This window comes from Corvus moneduloides, chromosome Z (assembly GCF_009650955.1).
Source record: "Corvus moneduloides isolate bCorMon1 chromosome Z, bCorMon1.pri, whole genome shotgun sequence".
Classification (NCBI taxonomy): Eukaryota; Metazoa; Chordata; class Aves; order Passeriformes; family Corvidae; genus Corvus; species Corvus moneduloides.
The window spans coordinates 46,429,057-46,453,017 of record NC_045511.1 but is presented as its reverse complement, the minus strand read 5'-3'; the positions used below and the strand labels follow the sequence as shown (position 1 = coordinate 46,453,017).

At 40.5% G+C, this 23,961-nt stretch overlaps 1 protein-coding gene across 3 annotated transcripts in view; it reads right to left on the bottom strand.

The window, feature by feature from the left end:
- The window catches only part of KCNN2 (potassium calcium-activated channel subfamily N member 2), a 72,683-nt gene extending 50,145 nt beyond the window's left edge, over nucleotides 1–22,538 (bottom strand). For 2 of the 3 annotated variants that reach the window (XM_032095940.1, XM_032095941.1), the window contains exons 1-4: nucleotides 22,481–22,537; nucleotides 21,043–22,238; nucleotides 20,766–20,861; nucleotides 631–1,049 (exon numbers count right to left, since the gene is read on the bottom strand). In XM_032095940.1, the coding sequence (XP_031951831.1) occupies nucleotides 631–1,049; nucleotides 20,766–20,861; nucleotides 21,043–22,238; nucleotides 22,481–22,502 (1,733 nt within the window). In that variant the 5' untranslated portion in view covers nucleotides 22,503–22,537. Of the gene's footprint in view, nucleotides 1–630; nucleotides 1,050–20,765; nucleotides 20,862–21,042; nucleotides 22,239–22,480 lie in introns of all 3 variants that reach the window. The other variant, XM_032095939.1, reaches the window with a different exon arrangement.
- Between the last annotated feature and the right edge of the window lie 1,423 nt (nucleotides 22,539–23,961).

The window sequence follows — 23,961 nt, the reverse complement described above, 5'->3', positions numbered from 1 at the left end:
AATTCGGAAGGAAGGAATTCGGAAGGAAGGAATTCGGAAGGAAGGAAGGAAGGAAGGAAGGAAGGAAGGAAGGAAGGAAGGAAGGAAGGAAGGAAGGAAGGAAGGTTGGTTATATTACTTTAAGTGTTCTGTCTGTTCCCCTTCACTGATCTTACCAACTCTTCAACAGCATTTTGCACCCTATTTTTTTCCAGCACAATAAAACTCAAATTACACATCCCCCCCAAACATTTTCACTGGCTCTTTTTTCTACCTTATCCTCACTACATTTGTATGACAAAGAAAACAAATGAAAAATTGTATCAATGCAGAATATTAACTACTATTCTTAAAGGCATTTTGTGGTATCTGTCCACTGTGTTAATTATATCAACACACTGAAATCAAATTGTAGTGCTACAGTAGACAGTGGGGCACAGATCTCCTTGCAGAAGTCCTTCACATTTAAAGGAAGATCATTCTGACAATCTCTGTCACAGAACACAACCCAACCAACCCTCAAATTATCAAGGACTAGGGACTCCATTCTAATAAATTTTTGGATCCCCTGAACTCAAAATTTAAGTGACAAAGCAGGAGTGAAAAACAGAAAGACAAAAAGAAAGAACTGAACAAAAAAACCAACCTTACCTTTCACAAGCTCGGACAGTCCATGCAGCAATTATCCATAATGAGATACTAAAAACCAACAGTACAGTTCCTGGACATATTGTCATTAGAGTCTTCATAACAAAACGGGTATTGAAGTTTATCTTATTTAATGCTCCAATGCTTCTAGATGAGGCATCAGTGAAAAGTTTGCTATGCAAAAGCATAACTCTGGCAATAAGATATAGTCTTAAGAACATTGGTATAGATAAAATAATATCCACATCAGCTGTTGTTGTGGATGGAGCGTAAGAAAAGGCGAGCCGGGCTGTCCATGTGAATGTGTAATTCCCAGGTATGGGATGTATAGCACACACCAGTATTTCCAAGCAGATAAAGAAAATACGCTCATAAGTCATGGCTATTCTCCAGTCATCTGCTCCATTGTCCACCATGAACAACTGAAATAATAAAATATAAGGTTAACTTTAGTACATCATTAACAAAATTGTTATAATTCCATTTCAAATTACCATAGTTTTCTATGCTGCCAAAGACCACTAAAAAAAGAAAAAATATGCCATGAAAATGACCTTACATCACTATGAAAGGAAACATAACTCGTTAAGACAAAAAGAATTTTTTAATACACTATTTTTAAAACTGCACATGAAACAGAATTTTTATCCATTATTTACTAAGAATGCCTCTCATTTTTTTTTTTTAATTGTAATCTTTGATTAAAAAAAATTCTGGACCCATTAAGTCTTGTCTGTTCAAAATCAATTGTTTACCCTAAGTTCATAAAGCTGAGAAGTATTTAAGTGTTTTTGGAATAGATACCTAAATTACAAATTAAAAATATTTCCTAAGATTCCTGTTAAGCTTCAGCCAAGGTGATACTCTGTAGAACTCTCAAGCTTTCTTCAAGGCACCAATACCAATCAATGTAAGATGCAAAACTACAGGAGAAACTGCACAAAGACTCAAGAAGATATCTCATGGTAAAAACATAGAAGTGATAGCCAGCAAATATCAGAATAGCCCAGGCAGCCAGGTGATCTCCACTAGTAGTTGAAAATTAAATGCAGATGTTGGCTGCTGCACAATCAAGGCCTTCAACTTGCCACCCAGGAGGAAAGGTACTGAAACATTTCACACTGTTTAGCAAATTACGTGCCTGATGATTTAATAAATAAATAGCTAATCAAGCAGTACTTGTCACTAGTTGAGAGTGGAGATACGCAAGACCTTGCAAATAGACTTTTTTTAGAGAGGAACATAATCCATATGTACAAAGAAGATACAATTTCAGTGACAGAAGGCCTTCCCATCACTTCAACTACAGTTTGAATCTAAAAAAGGCTGTTCAGTAAACAGGTAAGAGGAAAAAAAATACTTTTGCAGAATTTTTAAAATTAGATTATTCAAAAATAATGGGTGAGAAGGCAAAGTACACAATGTGTCCTTAATGTAAGAAAGGTATTTTCAGCATACTAAACACTCTATACACACCAAAAACCCACTCATCCGCACTGCTTTTCTCCCCCTTCCTTCTTTCAAGAGTTTAAATATACAAGCTTGATTTCCCTGTATGTGTTTTTTAGTGAGCAAAAAACCACTCTACATACTCCTCAAAATACCTTCAGTTTGTCTTTCAGAAAATGGCCCTATCAAATTAGAAAAGTGATAACCTCAAATTAACTTCATTGTAGTTGAACTGATACTAAAAGAAATAAAGAAGTTAACCATAGTAAGGAGCACAACAAACCAAAATAAATTTCTGTCTTTGCGGATCTGATTTTTATCCCTTTTGTTCTTTTTCTCCATCTTATTACACTGGGTGTAGGGGACAAGGTTTTGGCTCTGGGGTGGCTGCAGGGATGGTGTCAGCAAGAAGCAGTCAGGGTTGCCCTGCAAAGTACCCACTGCAGGACACAGCTGAGTGCACCAGTGAAGCAGGCGGTGCTTCTGTGAAAGCATAGTTAAGAAAGGGCAAAGCATGGCCCAGGCAGTGAGGAGTGGAAGAAAAAAATGTGAGAAATAACAATGGAAATTCTAAGGTCAGAGAAGAGGAAGAGGAAGGAGGTGCTCCAGCCACTGGAACAGAGACAAACCCATGGAGAGGACGGACTATGATAAAGGAGGCAATTCCCTGAAGCCCAGGAGGCGACCACTCCAGAGCAAGCTGGATATTTCCTAAAAAAACTCTCAGCTGCAGAAAGCTCACACCACAGCAGATTCTCCTTAGAATAGCTAATGCCCATGGAAGTTCCATGCTGGAGCAGATTTCTCCTGAAGGGCTGCAGACCACGGAGAGGACCCACACAGCAGCACAGAAACAGTGTGAGGAGAAAGGAGCGGCAGGGCGGAACTATTGTGGACAGACTGCCATTCCCATGCTCCCTGCACAGAGAGGAGAAGATAGAGGAATGAAGTTAGGGGAATGAAGTTGTTGATCCTCAGGACAGGGGGGTGGGGCAGAATACTTCTTGCCATCCTATTCTACTTTTAAATGTCAATAAATTAAATTAATTTTCCCCAAATTGTGCCTGTTTTCCCAGTAACTGGTAAGAGATCTCCCCATCTTTATTTCAACTCACAAGCCTTTTCATGTTATTTTCTCTCCTGCTGCTGAAGAGGGAGAGCAAAAGCATGGCTGGGTGGGGGTCTGAGAGCTGGCCAAGGTCAAACCACCACATTTACATAGTTCTTATCTCCACTGCAATATTATTGAAGACAAAGTCATACACTGTTGAATTAATCTAATGAAACACTCAGTGATTCAATGTATGCACCATGAGCACATACAGTTTCTTTTACCTGTGGTCAATCTGCAAACTACAGATACTAGATATGTGAATTGATATGAGAAGGCCAATTTATGTCTGTCTGTCTTACCAAAACAGTGCAGGTTTGCACTTAGCAAATGCACTATTTGGTTTGAAGGGCCAAACTTTTAAAGTACTGGAAAGCTCTGATGCATTTGATTCTTGTGATTAGCCTGCAAATGCTGTCAGTCAGACCACAGAAGTGTTACATCAGTTATTAAGAAATCCAGGTATATAGAACACCCAGAATGCAGATTAATAGTAACCAGAATGACTGAAAAAAATACAGATAATATCAGATCTCTCAAATGCTGTGTGGGTTTACAAAGAAATGACTAAATTTACAACAGATTTAAATACTTCAATTGTAAGATACATATCAAATACGTGTCAAAGTGGCAGTGCTACAAAGTTTCAAAATCGGCTGAAAAAAGCAAAGGTCTTTTCTCCTCCCTTTTTACATAGACTCTTCATAGATTTCAAAAAGAATTCTATATGCAGAAAGGAAATTCAAGAAAAATTATACCTTCAGAACTGATTCAATTTAAAAGATGAGAATATAAGAATGTTGAGTTAAATACAGGCACTAAAATTTGATCTTACCATTTTCATAGCAGATAATGTTATTTTATGACTGACTTTTTTAAAAACATTGAGACGTCATTACGGAACACATACTTGATAACACAGTCACCTGTCAGCTGAAGAAATCCTAAAATGCTGCATAGAGAGAAATTTCTCTCAGTGGAATGGGTTATGCTTACAGACATAGATGATCCTTATCAACCTCCCCTGACCTCAACTGTGACAATTTCTTCTAAGAAAACTAGTATTTTAAAGTGATAGTATCTTAAGCTGTCATATAATGAGATTTAGGAGGTAAAAACATGAAAGGCAGAAAACATCAGAAGTCACAAAGGACCACAGATCCAGTACAAACATTTCTATTTCATAACAATATTAACATTTCAAAATCACATTTATGAGGATGACTTCATTACAATTCTTCATCTACGTTCAAACCATGATGGACATCAAACACTCCAGAACATGAACAGGCCTCAACCACACGCTGTGAATAACAATTAAGTTTGGACATAAAAAATGACACAGAAATTAGTACAGGATTTCACATACGTTTTATATACTTGCAATTATGCAATCTACTGAATGCAAGCTTCATTTCTAATTTGGAAGATACAGAGGTATTTGTGCATGCCTGTGTGCTTGGCTATGCACATTTCCACTTCAGCAAGTGAGAAACACGAATGGAGAAGAGAAAGGACAACTGAACAGCACAATTCAAAGGGCATGTATGCACACTCTTAGCTGATTTCAGTCAATCTGGCTACAATAAGCATCCATTAATTTCAAGATACTACTCCTCAACTGAATGGGAATGATGCTAGCAATAAAAGAGAATGTAATAAGAGAGTGATCGAACCTTCCTGTAGATTTGAGTCCTGCACTTCACAGAGAAGGACAAACTTCAGTCAAGGTCACAGATGTTATGCCTATTCATCGTTTTTTTCTAATTTTTTGTAATTATTCCATGTTAGAATCTAATGCAAGTACTTCATCAGTGTACTGCAAGGTTCTTCAAATAGAGAACTCTCATATAACTTCACTACATCTCCACTTTGTGTGAAGTTTTTTTCACCTGGAATTATGTAATACACTTCTAGCTTGTTGTGTGTGAATGTAAGACACAGAATCAATCTTCAAATAAACTTGATATTTGTAATGCCAAACATTAAAAACGTAAAAATAAATATGACAGATATTTATATAGATAGGTATGTGTATGCCTACATAACACTTACGTGTTACACACTGTTACATTCATGTAACACCAGAGGAAAAAACAGAAAGGCATTCTAAATAGATTGCAGCAACAAATTGGATCAGAGACTCCCTGAAGGAGAGAAACAAAAGGAGAGAAGTTAATTTGCTAAATGTTGGTGAGTGCAAAGAACAAGGAAATTAGTCATGTTTAAAAAAAGCCTTTACAGGCAAAAGAACAAATCTGTGAACTGTATCACTACCCTGATGTAACACTGTGGGGATGCATTAATACAGGAGTAAAAATGAAGCAATAAACAGTGATAAAGTGGCATCAGCTGTAGCGCTAGAAGCATTCCTTGGAAAAAATAAATCAACTTTACTTACAAGCAAATTGTTGCAATTGTTTAATTTAAGAATCCAAATTAAAAACGGTTGAATACTGGAGTCACTTAAATCTTATAAAAGAACTGATAGGACTATGATTTAAAGTAGCAAAATACAGCCTCTGGGATTGATGACTTACCAGAATGTTTGACCTTATGTTTTTCTATGGTGTGTAGTATGCAAAATATCAATTACACAACCAAAAAAAAGAAAAACATTATGGTAAATGAAGAAGATACTGGTTTTGCCTCACTACTCCAAAAAGCCAAGTTACTGTCCCACAGCACCTCATTAAGTAAAAATGATTTAAAGCCATTTTCAAGTCATGATGGGAGATTGCTATCTTATGCCTTTAGCACAGGTGCCTCTAACTAGGAGATGGTAATTACTTTCTTACATCATTGGAAGGCATGTAATCAAATAGTCTGTAAGTTACCCAAAGGCATGTTGACCTTGGAGAGCCTACAGGAGTTCCTGGAAGCTGCTGTACTCCTGACCCTACGCACAATGCCCCGATCAGAGACATTAGTGGGTTTAATACACATGAAGTCATGAGGCATCAAACTCCTTCTGCACATACAAAGCACAGAAGGTAAAGATTATGTTTTTTCACAAAATGACATGAGGGATTGGCTATCCTATCTTTGCCAGAATGTTTCCCACATCCAGAATTAAAAGCAAACTTTCTAGTAGGTCACTAGAAATTGATCCACAAGGTCTTGCGGGCATAGCTATCTACCAACTGAGACATGCTTAGTTCATTCAAATGAGGAAGCCAGACTGCTCTATTACTTAGACATGTACACATGCATACATATTCCCCTCCCAACTATAAACATCCCAATTTAAACAGAAGATTTTAAAAGTCTGGTACTTAGTTTCAGCATAAAAATTATTACTTGCATAGTACATTTAAATTTGACATCTCTGTGCAAAATTAGTTTTTTATAATGATTAATATTTTCCTATAAATAAATCATGTATGTAAAGCAAACTTCATGTTAATGTGTCCTGGTAGCTAAACAGGCCCAAAATACTTCTCTCAAATACTGCATTTAAATGTTACCATCTCAGGAAGGGATGCATAAAAGAGGCTCAGAGCATTTATAGTCTTTGTGAACTATATCTTCAGAAGTGCAGTACCAAAACCTTCACATTAAAATAATCTGAACAGTACATCTTGGTTCCTCTGACAGGTCACATGTAACCACAGCCATTTCAAAATACAGATGCGTGTTAAACAATGCTCTTGCCAGGTTCGTCTGTGTCTTTTTTTAGTATCTATCCCTCAGATCATTATAAAAAATACAGAGATTTTTTAGAAAGAAAGGAATTTAAAATCAAATTAATGACATAGGGTTAAATCCTGCATGAGCCCACAAAGTTAAATTCCACCTACCCATATTTCCCTTCTGGTTTAATCCACAAGCTGACACTATTCTTTTTAGCTTTCTCTCTCTAAAGATAATCAGAAACATTCCTCAATATTCTTAAATGGTACTGGACAGATTTTCAGCTGTACTCTTCATCCCAAACTATGAAACAGCTTAACACCCCCTCCTCCCCCCCCCAACAACCTACAATGCCAAAAGATCATTATAGCACTAGCAATTGCTGGGATGTACATAATTTCTTTTCATATAGGTCTCTCCATATCCATGTATGAGCTCCAGGCACCCAAAGAAGGTGAGGCCCTCCTGAACTTCTGTGCAGGTAATAGTATTAAGAATCAAAATCCAAGCACTACGAAGAAAAAAAAAAATAGAAAAGACATTCCAAGATATCAGGATTTCTTTCTCAATGCTACAGAGAAGAAGAAACCCCTGAGAAAAGCACAATTATGGATTGAACTAAGAAGTCATCAAAAGCTCATAAATATATAAAAAAATCGAAGTAATTAGATAATGAGCTTGCTATTACTAATAGATTGTAAGCAAAATTAATATAAAGCCGATTTTTTTTTCACTTTTATTATTAAAAAAAATATTTCACAAGAAAACTTCCTAGTATAATTGAATTTGGAGTCTTGCTTGAAAAATCACAGCTGAGCTTCCTCAGATCTGTAATCAACAGAGAGATACAGAGTTACACAAATTTTTACGAACCTTTGAACGAATCCGAGCTCCATAAATAAAAGTCCACCACTCAGGGTGACTATATTCATTTGAGATATTCAGCAGAATAACTACTATGTGACTCAACTGAATTGACCAAAACAGGAATTTCTACTAGTTAATGTCTATGAAGGGTATTTCTTCATTTTAACAATATTCTTAATTTAACAGCTATTTCACTATACCAAAGCTTCAGATCCTACCCCCTTGGCTGCTTAAAGCAGTAAGAAAAAGCTTGTTAAGCTCATGTAGAAGGCTTCCACCCAGTGTCAGAAGTTTCCAAAAGCTCTTGTGCCTGGCTTTGAGAATCAATAATGTCCTCCAGACAGATACAGAAGCAGCCTAATTTAACAAAGCTCTGAACATCACTCAAGTGCAAGAAAAATAACCCCAAGTACCAGCACAGGTTGGGGGATGACCTACTGGAGAGCAGCTGTGTGGAGATGAGCCTGGGAGTCTTGGTGGATGACAAGTGGACCGTGAGCTGGCAGTGCCCTTGTGGCCAAGAGGGCCAGTGGCATCCTGGGCTGCATTGGGAAGAGTGTGGCCAGCAGGTCGTCAGGGATGTGATCCTGCCCCTCTACTCGGCCCTAGGGAGGCCACATCTGGAGTGCTCTGTTCAGTTCAGTTCCTCAGTACAAGAGAGACAAGCAGCTACTGGAGAAGGTCCAGAGGAGGCCACAAGATGATGAGGAGTCAGGAGCATCTCTAAGGACTGAGGAAGGTTATTTGGATGTAGCCAGCCCTTAAGAAACCTACCAGCACGTAACCTAGCCACAACACATCTTGTTCTGAGTTCAGCTTCCACCAGCTGCCAACTTGCATGCCCTGTGCTTTAGCTGGCCTGCCCTGGCGCACTCTCCCTGCTAAAAGAGTGCACCAGAACATCAACTGTGCCAGCTTTATTACATCTAAAAGGGAAGGTTGCAAAGTAAATGGATTGCTTAGGTCTACTTCCACAAATATAAAAAAATGACCACCCTGAATAAACAACCATGCTAATAAAACAATCTCTAGCAACAAAAATCTCTTCAAAAATCAAACAAAATCTCTTAAAACATTTCTTCTGGTCTTTTAGGTCTGCTTCAACTACTACACTGAACTTGGTAGTACAAGGATTGAAACATTGGTATCAAAATAAGGGATGATTTTAGCTTTGCACTGGAGCAGCAGTTGCAAAACTTCATATATGAAGAACACAGCACATCTTCCTACAAAGTAACTGTGCAATATTGCAGAACTAACTTTTAGAATGTATTTATCAAGAAACATAGCAGTCTGTGCTATGTTTTTCTCATTTCAAGTACCTCAGAAATAAAGTAATTCTATTCTACATTCTACGTTTTTCCTGCAGATGCAAAAGTCGCTGGGAAGAAATCTACACTTCAATATATTTATGTTATTAATTTTAAATAATTATTTTACAATTATTAATTTAGGAATTGTTTTTATTCATTCAGTACTAAAAATAATTTGCTCTATGGATCACTGCATGAAGAAAACACCATCTCCCAAAACGACTGCCATCTGCCACTGTGAGAGAAGCCTCACTCTCTCCAGGGATGATCAGCTTCATTACTACTAGGAAAACTGGAACCAATTAAAAAAAAGGATATATTTTCTGAAGAAATTGGCAATATATTTTCAGTGGAGACAGAAGTTAAAGGAAGAAACACTGAATCTGAGGCTAAATAAGATGAGCTATCTTATTCATTCTGCCAAAGGAGTACAACAGTGACTCTAAACTTAGGAACTTGTTTTTAGGAAATGATGGGTACCAACACGTCATATACACAAGAATCTGTCTTTTCAGTTCCTCCTCTAGCATTTACTTATTACATAAATACTTCAAGTATGTGAGAAAGTTTGAATGTTTGTGTTTTTTTTAAATGGATTAAATTTTTATTTAAATGAAAATGGGTGAGTACACATCAGCACCAAAGGAATCATGAAGTCCCTGTAAGTTTTTTTACTGTCTTAACCCAGAATTTCTGTTTAACCCAGAATTTCATTCAAGTGAATGTTAAAATCAACTCTAAATATAGAAATATAAAATCCAAGTATTGTCCTAAAGCATGACTACTAAAATAAGTGGAAGTATATTGTGCAGAAAGAAAAGCAGAATGGAGTTAGAAGTACTTGTATATTTAAAAATCCTAATAAACATAGTCATGCACTAATTCCAAGTGTTTAGACGCATTTGGTTCTATTCAAATGTCTCTGTAACTCATCCTGGCAAGTAAAATTTTGAGGGGGCAGCAATAAAGAAGGTATGTCCTTAGTACCTTTTACTCAAGAAGGTCTAAAGTGGGCTGCTAAACCATATAGCTGATAAAGTCTTCAAACTGCTTCAAAGATCAACTTAAAATATCTTTAAGTAGCGCAGTTATTAACATCAGGCTAAATAAACATAGGCATGAGTTTTTTTACAGGTACCTGTATTTCTTAATAGGTAAAATACCGTTTTACTTGATCAATACTAATCATGAGTGCACCTGCTTCCTCAGGAAAAAAAATCATCTCAGCATATGTCTTAGTACATGAAGTTCTTTTTGCTGCCCAATAATTTTTTCAATGTTACAGCTTCATCAAATCTGTCTGCTCTACAGCAGATCTCAGGTAGAAGATGCTCTGTCCTCAAAGCAACTGGTGTTTTTTTAACATCTCTGGAAACCAAATACATGAAACACGTTCGCATTGACTGCAGTCAACCCCCTTATTGTCCACAATTTAAACATAAAATTGCCATTAGAAGTGTTTCAGAAAGCTTTCTTTCCACAACCATTATGCTCAATGGGACATACCATAGCAGCAAAAATTCTGATGTCCAGCAGTTAATATAGGATGTTATCAGCCACAACATACATACAAAAGGCACAGGTGAAATGCAAGAATTAATAATTTTGGATGAGCTGACATCTCTGATTGCAGGCTGCATATAAAAAAAAACCCTGTCCCCTCTTTTCCTTCCAAGTGCCAAATGGTGGGAGAGAAGAATGGCCTGTCCGCTGACAGCCACACTGTTAAGTTTCTCATCTGACTCCACTGCAGCCCATTCTGTTGCTGGGAGGTAGACAAACGTCTGTTCATATACGGCTGCACATAAAGAGGACCAAACACCTTCCTATCTGACAATCAAATCTGAAAATCAGACTGGCCATGGGTAGTCTTATCTCAATACCTACTTTAAACATTGTGCTATTAAACTGTCTTCTTACTGAAACTGAACTGGCAATACATCAGGTCTAGCACTTGTCTATCTTAACACATTGAGTTTTAATTATTCTAAACTATCATACTGCAAAAATTGCAACAGAATGCAAATTATTCGCTTTTACCATGAAGTCTAACCCTGAATGAGGGCAAAAGAATGACGTGGTCTTAGTGTGAAGCCACTTTACCCATGACACAATTCAGATAAGGATCATGTTCTGTAGCAGCTGCCATAGGGTACCTTTTCAGTTATACTTGAATTTGGACGGATGAGAATTTCTGCTATATCAGCCAACTCCTTATGTAGAGCCCAAGAAAAACTCATGGGTAGTATACTACAGAGGAATTTACAAAAAAAGGAACCCGCTATAATCTGGCTATAGTAGCTGCATGGTCAAAACTGAATTTTATTGCTACTGCAGAGAAATAGCCAAAGGGAAGTGGGTTAAGAGAACCTTAGCTTATTCATAAATCAGTTTCTGTTCAAGAGCTTTCAAGTCTTCCTGAGAAAATATTTTAATGATAACAAAGGTGTTGAGGATCAAATCGCTAACACATAATAAGGATGCTCTAAACTGAATTGCTCTAAAGATCCCACTAATTTAGATACTCACAAATACAGATCCTCTTCTGAAGTCAAAACACTGCTCAACTGCACATGACTGGTGTAAAAATGCTAACTAATACTGTATCAGAAATGCAGTGAGAAAAATTTTGATGAAAACATCTTTAAACTTAAATGTTATCAGTGAATGCTCAGGATCATTATTTCTAGTAATTTTTGCTATTTGTTTAGGTAGGAGGTAATTTATTTTGTATGTCAAGCCACACCTGGACATTCAGCCTTCCTGCAGGTACCAGACGGAATTCAGATTTCTTATGTATGTGGATTTTATGGATGCTATGGTGCAGACTGAATCAAAGTTACTGTGCCATTTTTATTTTTAATTAAAGACATGCCTTGTTCTCTGGCTGCAACAGATCATATCCTTAAAAGTGTAACAAACCATCACAAAACAAGAAATACCTATCACCGACTAGAATGAATCTTTATTTTGTTAAGTGACTGAAGACGAAGCATTGCTTCCTAATGGATTACTCTAGAGAAAGACACTACCATAAGAGGTCAGTTATAGGGCAGGTGCGAATGACTGGGTACACCTGTAGTAATGCTACAGAACTTGCAGAGCTATGAAAGATGGAATAAACTATTTTAATAGCAATAAAATGCTTCATAAAGAATAGTATCTCATTAGAACATACTGTGGACCACTGCATTCATTTTACATTGCAGTTTTTGGGACATCTGCTAAAGTAGGCATATAATTCTTGAAAATTATAGGCATAGATGGATGGCAATTACAGTGTCTTTATTTACATGACAAATGACTGATCTGAGCATAAGACCACAAGATAGGCAAGCCTGAGCTTCACATCTTGCTAGGAAGCCATCCCCAGATTACGTCCACAGCACTTGAACTCTTAGTCTCAATGTCTCCTTTTGTAAAAACATCCTTTAAGTGACAGAAAAAATGTGAGGACTTGTCCAGGTAATTGCCTTTTATAATACAATACTTTTATACAATACAAATACTTGTTATAAAAGCTTTTCCTTCTTTTCAGGCTATCTTATACCTACTCATTGAACCACAGAACTGATGCATAAGTGCTTATGGAAGACACACAGTTACACGCTGAAATACTACAAGGAACATTATTTTTTGCAGAATACAGATAAGAAAGCTCAGGAAGCTCTTTATCCACAGGTGAAAATAAAATCTGTGGATATCAGCCCACATATATTTACTTCTCAATTATTTTTAATTTCAAATATACCCTTTTACAAACAGGGGTTTTGCAAGATGAATTATACTTAAGAGCTACACCTATACAGCCTCTTAACTCTCTATTTTTTGACCCTTATGGCTCCTGCAGCTTTCAGTAACTTTGTGATTGTATTCAATTAGTATTCCATAAACAGTTCTGTTGGTCAGTCAAATAACACAGAACCAGCTCTCCCCTATACATCAAGATAACTGTATAGTATTAGTATGCATGGAAGTTTAGAAGCTGCTACTTCATCACAAGATTTTGTTTTAATTTGTTTCTGCAGAGGAAAAAAAACAAACCCAGAGCACATTACTCTTGAAAAGACTAAGAGCAGGACTTTAAAATATAAAGTTATTTGAGGCTTACCCTTTTGCTTTACTTTATATGGAACACACAGGAGCATTTCCATCTGTCACAAAAAGGTTTAGAATTTCCTTAAAAGGAATTTAATTCCAAAAGATTGGTCTGTCTCCAACAAAATGAAAGTGAATAGGAATCACCTTAGAAGATGCAAACATTGCTTGTCAGAACTCATTCCTCTCACTCCTTCATGAAATATATAATATTCACACCCATTTAAAAAATGTCAGTAAAACCTAAGCTTATTAAGGACGGTTTTCACACAGATGAAGGGAACAATTGCAGGGACTGTTCAAGAAGGAAGAAGTAAATGAATCAGTAACTAACAAATGTGTGATACTCTGCAATTATGAAAATATTTATGCACGATATTAACTGAACACTTTTGTTTGCAAAAGCTTGGGTTCAGACATGCCAGCTTAAAGTATAAATGTTCATGTTTGACTGCTGCCTTTACAAAAGAATTATTTCTTAGCTGTAAAGCATGTTCTCATGACAGTCTCTTCTGATCTTTTGATAGACACATGAAGAAATTTCTTAATGTGTCTTTCATTAAAGTAATGGTACAAGGTCAATTTACACACCTGAATCTAGAATACATCATGATATTTCTCTACGAAGAATAATCACACTAAGGGATCTATATTTGTGAGTACCTAAAGTAATTGAATCTTTAGAGCACTTCAATTTAGAGCACTCATTATGTGTTAAGAATCTGATCCTCAAATATTTCACTGTGTATTTCTTATATCACATTTATTGAACAGAAGTTTTTCCATTCACATTTTTCAATGTAATGTATTTTATGTTATTAAATTTAAAAAAGCATGAAAAAAATTAAATTCTATTTGTGTTTGTGTGTCATCATGATATGCAACTTTTCTCATTTCAGTAGAACAGAGCTGTGAAAACTTTCTCACAAAATTCCTGAATACTTTATAGTTTATTCTCAGCTCATAAAAGAAAACTTTTACAGTGACCGATATTCCCAGCTTACCTGAAGGCTAATTACAAGACCAATTACAGCCTCTTCTCTTAGTTGTAATCTTAAAAGGAGCTTCACAGGCTCAAAGCAGTACTTTATCCTTCAGTAAGGCAAGGTGACAACTTTCATCATCAAGGGTGAAAACAGCTGATTGAAAGAGAACATTTTAATTCTCCAAAGTCCTAAAGAGCAGCCATTCTTGTTCTGATCTTCTCTCAAAACAGATGTCCAATACATTCAAATCAAACTGAAAGCCCAAGATACTACATTTAGTAGATCACATACAAACCAGAACCAAAACCAAAAAAGCACTAATGTACACTTGTCAGTGTTGGCACACTTTCACTTAGTCAGGCAAAAAAGAGCTATAGTCAAGTACCTGATAGAATTTCCTAACCTGAAGGTCCCACAGCTGAATGATCTGACATGTCCAATAGTTTCACATTAGGATGGGCATGCAGAATGCCTCTAATACTGCAGACAACAATATCTGTTCATTTCAGCTAAGATACACAATTTATACAAATCCAGAATCTGATCTCTGGTTACAAATGTTCTCTATGCTCTCTCTCCTCCAACAGGGGCAATGACGTACCTTCTCACACCTCATAATGCACTGCTGTATTTTGATAAACTTCTAACAGCCTCATTAAAAAATGCTCAGAAGAACGCCAGATATAAATAGATAATCCTAGGTATGGCCGGACCAATCACTCAGTGCACTGACTACCAGGTACCACCTCCTCCTAGGATCTAATGAAGCCTGTTGGAAATACAGGCATAATGTATGATTAACTTTATTGCCCCTTCCAAGGCTGACCACCATTAAAGGATTTTCGAGCCTGCCTTCCATGCCATATGCATTGCAGTGCTGCATTTCAGAGACAGTGGGCACCCACAGTGTTTCCTACATCAACAGGATCTGCACATGTAAACTACCAAAAATGTACTGAACAGAACTGAAACCAAGTATTTTCATGAAAATACTCTAAAGTGTTAACTTGACAGATATGGTGTTAATTTGTCAAATACAGTGTCCTTGGACTCCTATGTGATTTTCTGCTGCTCATTACAGATGTGAAATGTGTATTAAACTTAATTGGTAGAGGGGAATTTTTGAATCTGCACATGAAATTACTGTATCTTTGGTCAACTGCCACACAATGATTTTTTTTTGTTGCCTGACTCAAAATCTATTAGAATAAGTAGAAAAAAAAAGACTGGTTCTCAAGAGACTTCAGATCAGGCTAAGTAACACTCTACGTTTACTTCTTGATTTGCACCAGTTTTTCATCAGACTTGCTCTCTGTGCTCTTAGTCTAACTCATTCATTTCTTCAGCAGAAGACTTACAGGCTGTGTGAGCAATCCCTGATGCATCAATATACCTAAGCAAAGACAAGCCAGACTCCACACAAAGTCAAAAGGTTGCCAGCAAGACAAGGGAATGCACATGTACCACTCCAGTGAAGGCAAAATGATAACATGGATAGAAACAAATAAATAACAAATAAAAAATAAGTAAGTTAGACTGTAGAATAAGCATTACTTCTTATGACAAGAAACCGTAAGGGGGCTTAACTGTTCACAAGTGCAAATTTTTTACCACAAAACTTTCCACTGATGCCAGTAAGATAATGAAACTCCCATAAACTGTGTTTATTACCATCATGCATTATGGGATGTATTTGCACAATAAACAGGTATTACGTATTTACTACCATTCTTTTCTGTTACCTGGTACTGCTTGTTCCATTTTTTCAAGTTTTCAGGCACAGGGAAAAGAAGATTCTTGATTCTTCAGCAAGACATTTGGGCTCTCAGCTGTGGTAACTTCATAGAAAGCTAATGAAGACTGAAAATATTTCACTCTAAATCTATCAGTAGCATGTTATTTTCCCATCACTTCAGAACCATCTAGGGACTGACAGTGGATTTTCCCCGTAGCCCTGGGAGGCTCTGCTGTGAAAGCAATGGCTTAACCTTAACCTCGGAGTTTGCAAGCCTTTCCATGGGTGTTCTATCAAAGTATGACCTAGCAATACATTTTAAAAGTGGTTAGAAACCTCAGCTGATGCACACACATATACACATGAAAGATTTCTATTTGCTTTAACAAATACCAATACCTTTCATGTTTCTGCATGAGTGACAGCATCTGTCTCAGGGAGGCTCAGATGCTGTCCGGGACAGCACAGGTTAGCAATACCCAGGTTACTATTATTCAGGACAGGCAGTATGTTTATTTACAGAAGGGATACACTAAGCAGTCCAGCATTAAAGTGTTCCAGTGGATATATTCTTCCACTGACCACCATCTCTCTGGAAATACTGGGCTATAGCTATTAAAGATCTCCGACTGGCAGTCTCACAGAATTTTGATTTCAAACCTTTTGCTCTTAGTAATACAAGCAAGTGCTAGTAGAAGTTCAGGTGTGCATAGTTAGAAAGCATTTCTATCTCCAACAGTACTAGAGATAGGCAGAGAGGTCAATTTTTAAATAGAAGTAGAAAAACTGCGGGTTTGCAATATAAATTGCCACCCTAAACTTTCTTAAATTCTGTTTTATTTATGGATCAAATTCCACTAGAGAAATGTGGAATGGAACAGTAAGTTCTAAGGAATACAATTTTAATTATGTTACATGCTGCCTCTGCTTTAATTATGTAAAATAGTATTAAGTAACAAACTGTTTATGCATGAAGTGGATAATTAATATATCAAAAATTATTATGGTAATTGGATAATGTTGTCTTTTTAGCTCTTCCCTCCTTCACCTCTTCAAACTCTCAACTGGAGTAACAGTCAGAGAAAATACCTGTTCTAGTCCGGGATAATGATGAATTACGTTTTTCCCATTGATCTTTCAAACACAAAGCACTTGTTCTGAAGAACTGAATCAACAAAAACATAGGCCTGGAGAGAGAGCGATGCATATTTCATTATCTCCCAAGCGTAATGTTTTTAAGAGAATTACAGGCATGACAAAAGTGGAACAAAAAGTGAACACACATTTTGGGTTTATCACTATTCTCAACTCCAACTCTGTTACTGTTGTCCAGCAGGATTTTTTTTCTAGAAAGGGAAAGGATGTGAAGCAAACTTGCTCACAATTTTTATCCTCTTTTCTAGAAATGATAATGTAATCTATGAATTAACATTTGAACCCAACTGTTTTCAACTGACTTTCAATGTATTCTTAACACTAACTCACATTTATTAAAATTCATAACAGCTCACATTTTCATTCCTAGAATTATACAGAATAACACAGTGCCATCACTGAAAACTTATTTGTTGAAACATTTTATATTTAAATATTTAATTACTTAAATTTAAATTTAAATATTAAATACTGATATTTAAACATTATCAGTATCTCACAAGACTACTCAGCATCCCTACAGTTAGCCTTGTCTAGTTACTGCAGTTCCCACCCGTCTGGAGACTTTGGTCTGCCAGATGTGGAGCTCTGTGCAAGTTCCTGGGAAGCCCCAGACAAAGCCGTGCAGGTAGCAGGTTTTCACGGCGAGGCTGACACCGCGCCCGGCGGGATGCGCCCGGTGGGATGCGCCTGGTAGGATGTGCCCGGCGGGATGTGCCCCGCGGGATGCGCCCGGCGGGATGTGCCTGGTGGGATGTGCCCGGCGGGATGTGCCCCGCGGGATGCGCCCGGCGGGATGCGCCGCCCGGGCCAGGCGCTCCGCGCGGAGCTGTCTGCGGTGCTGAACAGGCGGCCGCTACACCGCCCCAGCCGCACCCGAGGTGCTCCAGCTCCCCACCGCACATCCACCACGGTCAGACCCCGGGGAAAGACGAAAAGAGAACTCAGTCGTCTTACGTTGCTTCTTACGTATCACTTCTCGGCTTGGGAAGAATCTTGGCAAACCTTTATAAACTTCCCTTCCAACTGCCTTAAAAAAAGCAGCAAGTCTGGGGCAGGCAAACTCTAGAGACTGGTTTAACTGACTGTTTTCAAAACGAAACATACAAGCAATGTCATTTCAATAGGAAGACTAAAGCCACCTGCTATGCTGCTAGGCACTGACCCATGGACATCCTTGCAGCATGGTTGTTTGATCTTCCTACCAATAAATCAAGGTCAAAGACTAATGAAAAGAACAAAAAAGCTAACTGCCACTTGCCAGCATTTTAGGTCACCGGGAGTTTCTCCGTATTCATCCTACAATCAGTAATAACTACTAGACTGTCAGTTCCTTATTTCCCAGCATTTTTTTGCCTCATGCTTTGTAGAAAAATCTACTTATGCTTTGGCTGGTTTTCTCCCACCAGACTATGAAAGACACGACAGCCACAAGCTGAATACAGCCACCTTCTTCTGCTCTATGGAACAAATTCCCCTCTCTCAATAACTTCCTGCTTATTAACAGTACAACAAATATTTAACTATGTTTCAGATAATAATCAGAAAGGAATGTTCCAATGGGATCAGGAGGACTGACATACAGCTAGTGCAAAAAGTCTTCCAGGACACAACCAAGCATCTGTGGCCTCTGTTCTACAGACCTTATTCAGTCTTCTGCACAGAGCAGAACATTTGCTTGAATTAAAGACATGTCTGCCTTCAGAAAACAGGCAGCTTTAAAGGTTATTTAAAAAACATTACATTATTATTTTCTTTTGCCTGGAGAACACTATGTACACCACTAAGCCAAAGGATTTTAAAGGCACTTTTTTTTTTCAGGTGTCTAGTGCAACATAAATTTTATGATCGTAGAATTGACATAGCCTTTGCCCTGCATTGTCATCATCCTAGTTTTTAAAAGTCAAGTGTGTGGAGAAAAACATACTATGCTTAAATTCAAAAGTAAGCTGATATCTAATAGCTACGGAGGGTACTTCGCCCTTTCCTTCTAACAAACTCCTTGAAACGGAGAACTTTTCATTTTTGATGTGAATGACAGAACCCCTTGAAGCTGCATCTCCTCCAGGCACTGTCATGACTACTGCAGTTTCTGGTGTCTCTCATTCCAAAACATGGGGTACTGCTGTTTTACAGGCAGGTATACTTGTGTTCTGCACTGTAAGGCAGCACTGAAAACTACATTAACCGTGACTAAGTCATAAGATTGCATAACTCCTTAAAAGTAGTTGCAAATATGAGGATGTTCTTTAAAACAATCGGTTAAAAAAGCAACCAAAATGGAATGACAATTTTTAAATTTTTTTTTTCCTCATCCATCTGATTCCCAGGACAATGAAAATTTCTAACTCTTTACCTGAAAAAACCCAACAAACAATCGAATCTTGGAGTAACTATTTAGTATAAGCTGGGGACCTGCACAGACCTACAATTATTTAACTTTCATAAAACTTTCCATTTAAAGTTTCTGGAAAATGCATAGAATATTTTAAACATTTAGAGAGGGCTTGTTTTCAGCTTTGCTTTTCATGCCTGAAAAAAACATTTGTGGGAAGATACACCAGAGAAGTCTCCCACGCTGCAGGAGTGCTACTTATTTATTTTTATACTGATAAAGAAACCTGTTCATCAGTACTCCCATAGCTTATAAATTTGTTCTCTCTCCAGAACACTTGTTTACTCAATACAATACCATTAAACGGCTTTCAATATCCTTGACATTCATGCAGAGAAACCGGGTTCTGAGCCAGGAAAAGAAGTTTTGCATGTGCAAAGACTGTACAACAGGATTCAATTTGCCATAAAGTCTTCAGCAACACAGTACTTCTCTAACACTACCCTAAGTAGGAGACTATGTACCATTTCATGTTGAAACTACAGCTTTCATTTGCACAGAAGCAGCATACTATACAATTCTTCTTTTTTTTTTTTTAATTATTTATTTAACTGACTGGTACCAGTGGAAAATTCTTCATTGCACTTGAAATCTGACATTTCAGTCTTCAGCTCAAGCAGTCTCTAATCTGAAAAAGCAAAAGCACTGTATCTATGAGTAAGGTATTTTTCCCTTCAAAACTTCAGCTGAGCTGAAATGCTACATTTTAATTTCTTATTCAAAAAAATTACAACTGAAATTAGGACCTAAGTCACTTGGACAGAACCTGTGACAGTATCTGTGAGATTTATTCTATAGTTTTGACCATTATGTTCCTCGTACCTTTAGCCCTATCCTTCCTGACACTTTTCTCAGGTCACATTCCTAGATGCTGTGCAGCATTAAATAAAAAAGTCAAGCATGAATCTTCCCCCTCCTCCTAAGCACTCTCCTAGAGTATACTCCTATCTGAGACAGCAGGGTGAAGATTACATACCTTGCACAGTGAAGACCATTAACCTTGCCGTCAAGAGAAAACGCATAGCATGAAATTTAGTCATTGGGAAATAAAAGACTATTGCTGTACAGCTGCTACAGGAGATAACAGGCACATCACCTAGAAAGCATGTTATAACCTCGGGGCTAAGCAATCCTATAGCATAACTGCAGGCGACAGTCCCTAGCAGGCAGAATTCCCCAGCAGGCAGAGGTTCCTGGCTCCTCTCTGCCCGTTGTATGGTGCCCGTCTCCAGGGCTGAGGTCCATTCACCAACTTCGGCAGGCTTGCAGAGACCACGTTTGCTTTCTGAAGCAGCAGGACGCGCCCAGTACTTACCACCATTGCTCCCCCGGACAAACCGCCTCGCACCCCTACCTAAGCCAGCAATTCTCCCTGTCCCACTGAAGGAAACGTTACCTGGATTTCTCTTGCATGGTACACGATGATGAGCCCGAGCAGGATAATCGTGGAGAGGCTAATAAGGCATTTCAGAGCGAGGGAATACAGAGACTCCTGCAAGAAAAAGACAGCACCGTTCCTCAGAGACCCACGCGGGGGGCTGCTCCTCCCCACCGCCACCCCGGCTCGAGCAGGCGGCCGGCGGCACCGCGCCACCGGCGAGCGGGGACACCGCGGGACGGGGACGGGGCGGGGGGCCGCGGGCGGCGGGACCGGCTGCCGCCCGAGCTGGTACCTTGGTGTAGGCGCCCCAGGAGAGTTCCGTCTCGATGACCATGACGACGATGCCGAACATGCCGAAGATGAGCGCGTAGTCGCTGAGGCGCTTGCGCTTCTCGAAGAGAGCCCGGCGGTGTCCCAACTTGTAGCCGATGTTCTGGTTCTTCTTCTTGCTGGACTTGCCCCCGCCGTTGTTGCTGCTGCCCGTGGCGGGGCCGGGTCCGGAGGAGCTGTAGAGCGCCAGGTTGTTGGAGTTGTTGTGTTCGGGCTTGGAGACCACGATCTCCGGGGCGGTGGGGCTGCCGGCGGCGGGGGCAGAGCCGGCAGCGGCGGCGGGGCTGGCGAGCGGCGCCTGGAGCGGCTGCGACTCGGAGTCTAGGTCGTGCAGGTTCCTGCGGGACGAGCTCAGGTTGCTGAGCGGCCGCATGACGCCGCCGTTGTACCTGCAGCTGCTCATGGCTATTTCGGTGAAGGGGTTGCTCTCCCGGCGCTGCTGCTGCTGGTGATGGTGGTGGTGATGATGATGGTGATGATGATGGTGAGTGCTGCTGCTGCTGACACTGCTGCTGGGGCTGGCTGCCTGCTGCTGCTGCAGGCTATGGCACTGGTGGTACTGGGAATATTGGTGAGGCTGCCTGGACGCGCCAGCATGGCTGGACGGGGTGAACTCGCTGACGTTCAGCTGGCTGCCGTGCCGGGAGGAGGCGGCGGAAGACAGCGGCGAGGAGTGCGTCCGAAAGGCGCCCGAAAGCGGCGAGGAGGCGCGGAGCAGCAGGGGCAGGTTATCCCCCGCGGCTGCCGCAGCAGCCCCGTAGTAGGCGCAGTTGTTGCACTGGAGGCACGGGCTCTGCTGCTGCTGCTGCTGCTGCTGCTGCTGGAGGAGGCTCTGCTTGTCCTGGCCGTGCTGCTGGCAGTGCGGCGGCGCCGGCGGGCGCTGCTGCTGCTGCTGCTGCTGCTGCTGCTGCTGCTGTTGTTGCTGTTGCTGCTGCTGCTGCTGCTCGGGGCCGAAGCCCGCCGGGAAGTGGCGCGGCGGGTCCATGCCGGGGCCGTTAAAGCCGCAGGAGGACCGGGCGGTGGTGCACCCTGCGCAATGCGTGACGGTCGGCAGGGGAGCGTCCTGCTGCCGCCACGACGGGCCCATCCCGGCTCCCGTAGAATCCAGCCGCCGCGTGCGATTGGTCGGGCGCACCAAAACAACGGGCATCACGTCACCTGCCGGGGCGGACCGGCCGCGCCGTCAGCGGGGGGGCGCGGGGCCGCCGCCCGCGGGGATCCCGCCCCCCGCCCCCCGCAGGTGAGGGCTGCCCTCGCCCCCCGCCCGCGCCGCCCGCGCCGCGGAAACCCGGGGCTTCCCGGGGGCGGGGAGCGCGCTCGCTCCCGGGATCGCCCCCGCCTGTCGGCGAAGGGGCTCCGCCGCGGCTCTCCCCGGCGGCTCTCCCCGGCTCCCCACTCACATCTGCGCCGTCTCCGGAACATGGGCGCCGCTCCGGAGCTGTCCAGCAGCGCCGCCGCCTCCGCCCTGCAAAACACAGCGTCGGGCTCGCTCCCGTCCCGCCGTCCCGGGCCGCAGGGAGCTGGAAGGGGCCGCGGCGGCGGCGGGGAGCGGGGAGCGGGGAGCCCTCCCCAGCACATGCCGGGCCTGTCACGGAGGACGGGTGGGGGCACGCACGGCTTCTGCCGGCTGCTTCTTCTTCCCTCAGACGGAGGAGGGAGAGGCGCAGCCGGGGTGTGAGGCCGGCGGCAGCCGGGGGTGGTTCGGGGCTGGAGAGCCGCTCCGCCGGGTCGGCAGGAGCTGTGCCGTGAGACGGGACCGGTGTCACTGAGTAGTTCCACTCCGGCTCCGGTTCCCTGTCATGCACTGCCGGCACAGTCCTGAAGCCGGTTGTCTGCTACCATTTTGCCTTTTCCCTTTTCTTTGCCTCCCAAGCCCCCACTGAGTAATCAACTCTGGCAGCTCCATTAGGCAGAGCAATGTCTGGACCAGGTAAATTCTCCTTTCTGCATTTATTTAAGGGAAGATTCCTTAAGGAAAGAATGATGAAGATGAAAAGTGATTTACCTTGTTACAGCTGTGTCATTCCTGTCAACTAGGCAAGACTATAAGAGGGGTTCCTTCCTTTATTATTTTTTTTTCCCCCAGTCAATATTTGATAGCCTGGAAGGTTTTCTTACATCTTTAATGTCTCAACAATGTTAAGGACAAAACCCACCAAGCGTTTCTAAGATAAAAGCCTGCGTTCTTGTAATTTCTGTGTCTCCCATGACATTCAATTTCCTTTGAAACCCTTAGATGAGTTGTAGTTCAGAAAGATGAGTGAGGCACTGTCATTAAAAAAATTTTAAAATATGCTCTGTTATAAAATTTAAAATAGTTAATTCCTAATCAAGATGTACCTTTTAAAGCAAGCACACGTCACCCACACAATGAAACAACCCTCACTAATGTAGTAAATATCATGGTTTGCAACTTAGATAAATTATTTAGAGACAGACTAAAATTTGAGTATGTTTACATAGCATGTTATTTTGTAAATGCACTCATAAGTAGGCATATATATGATACACAGCATCATAATCCTTTGTGATAAATAAAAATTCATCTTACACCAAGTTTTGAATAAAAATACACGCTTCATTGCATGAATGATAAAATACTTCAGTTTTTAAGTTACACTAAAGTGTATCTGGATGCTCAATATCACACTAGTTTCCCTGAACACCAATGACCAAGAGAGAAGGTGCTTTTATTTTTAAGAACAAGCAGGCTGTTTAACACAGCTTCAGATATTCCATTTTCTTTGAAAAAACATGGTGCTATAATTCTGTCTCACTGGTCCCATCTCGCCTGTGTTTTGAAACACACATGAATCTCGGGAATCTTTGAAAATTAAAATCCCTGGGGACCTGGGCTTCTACTGTTCTGTAAATAAAAGTC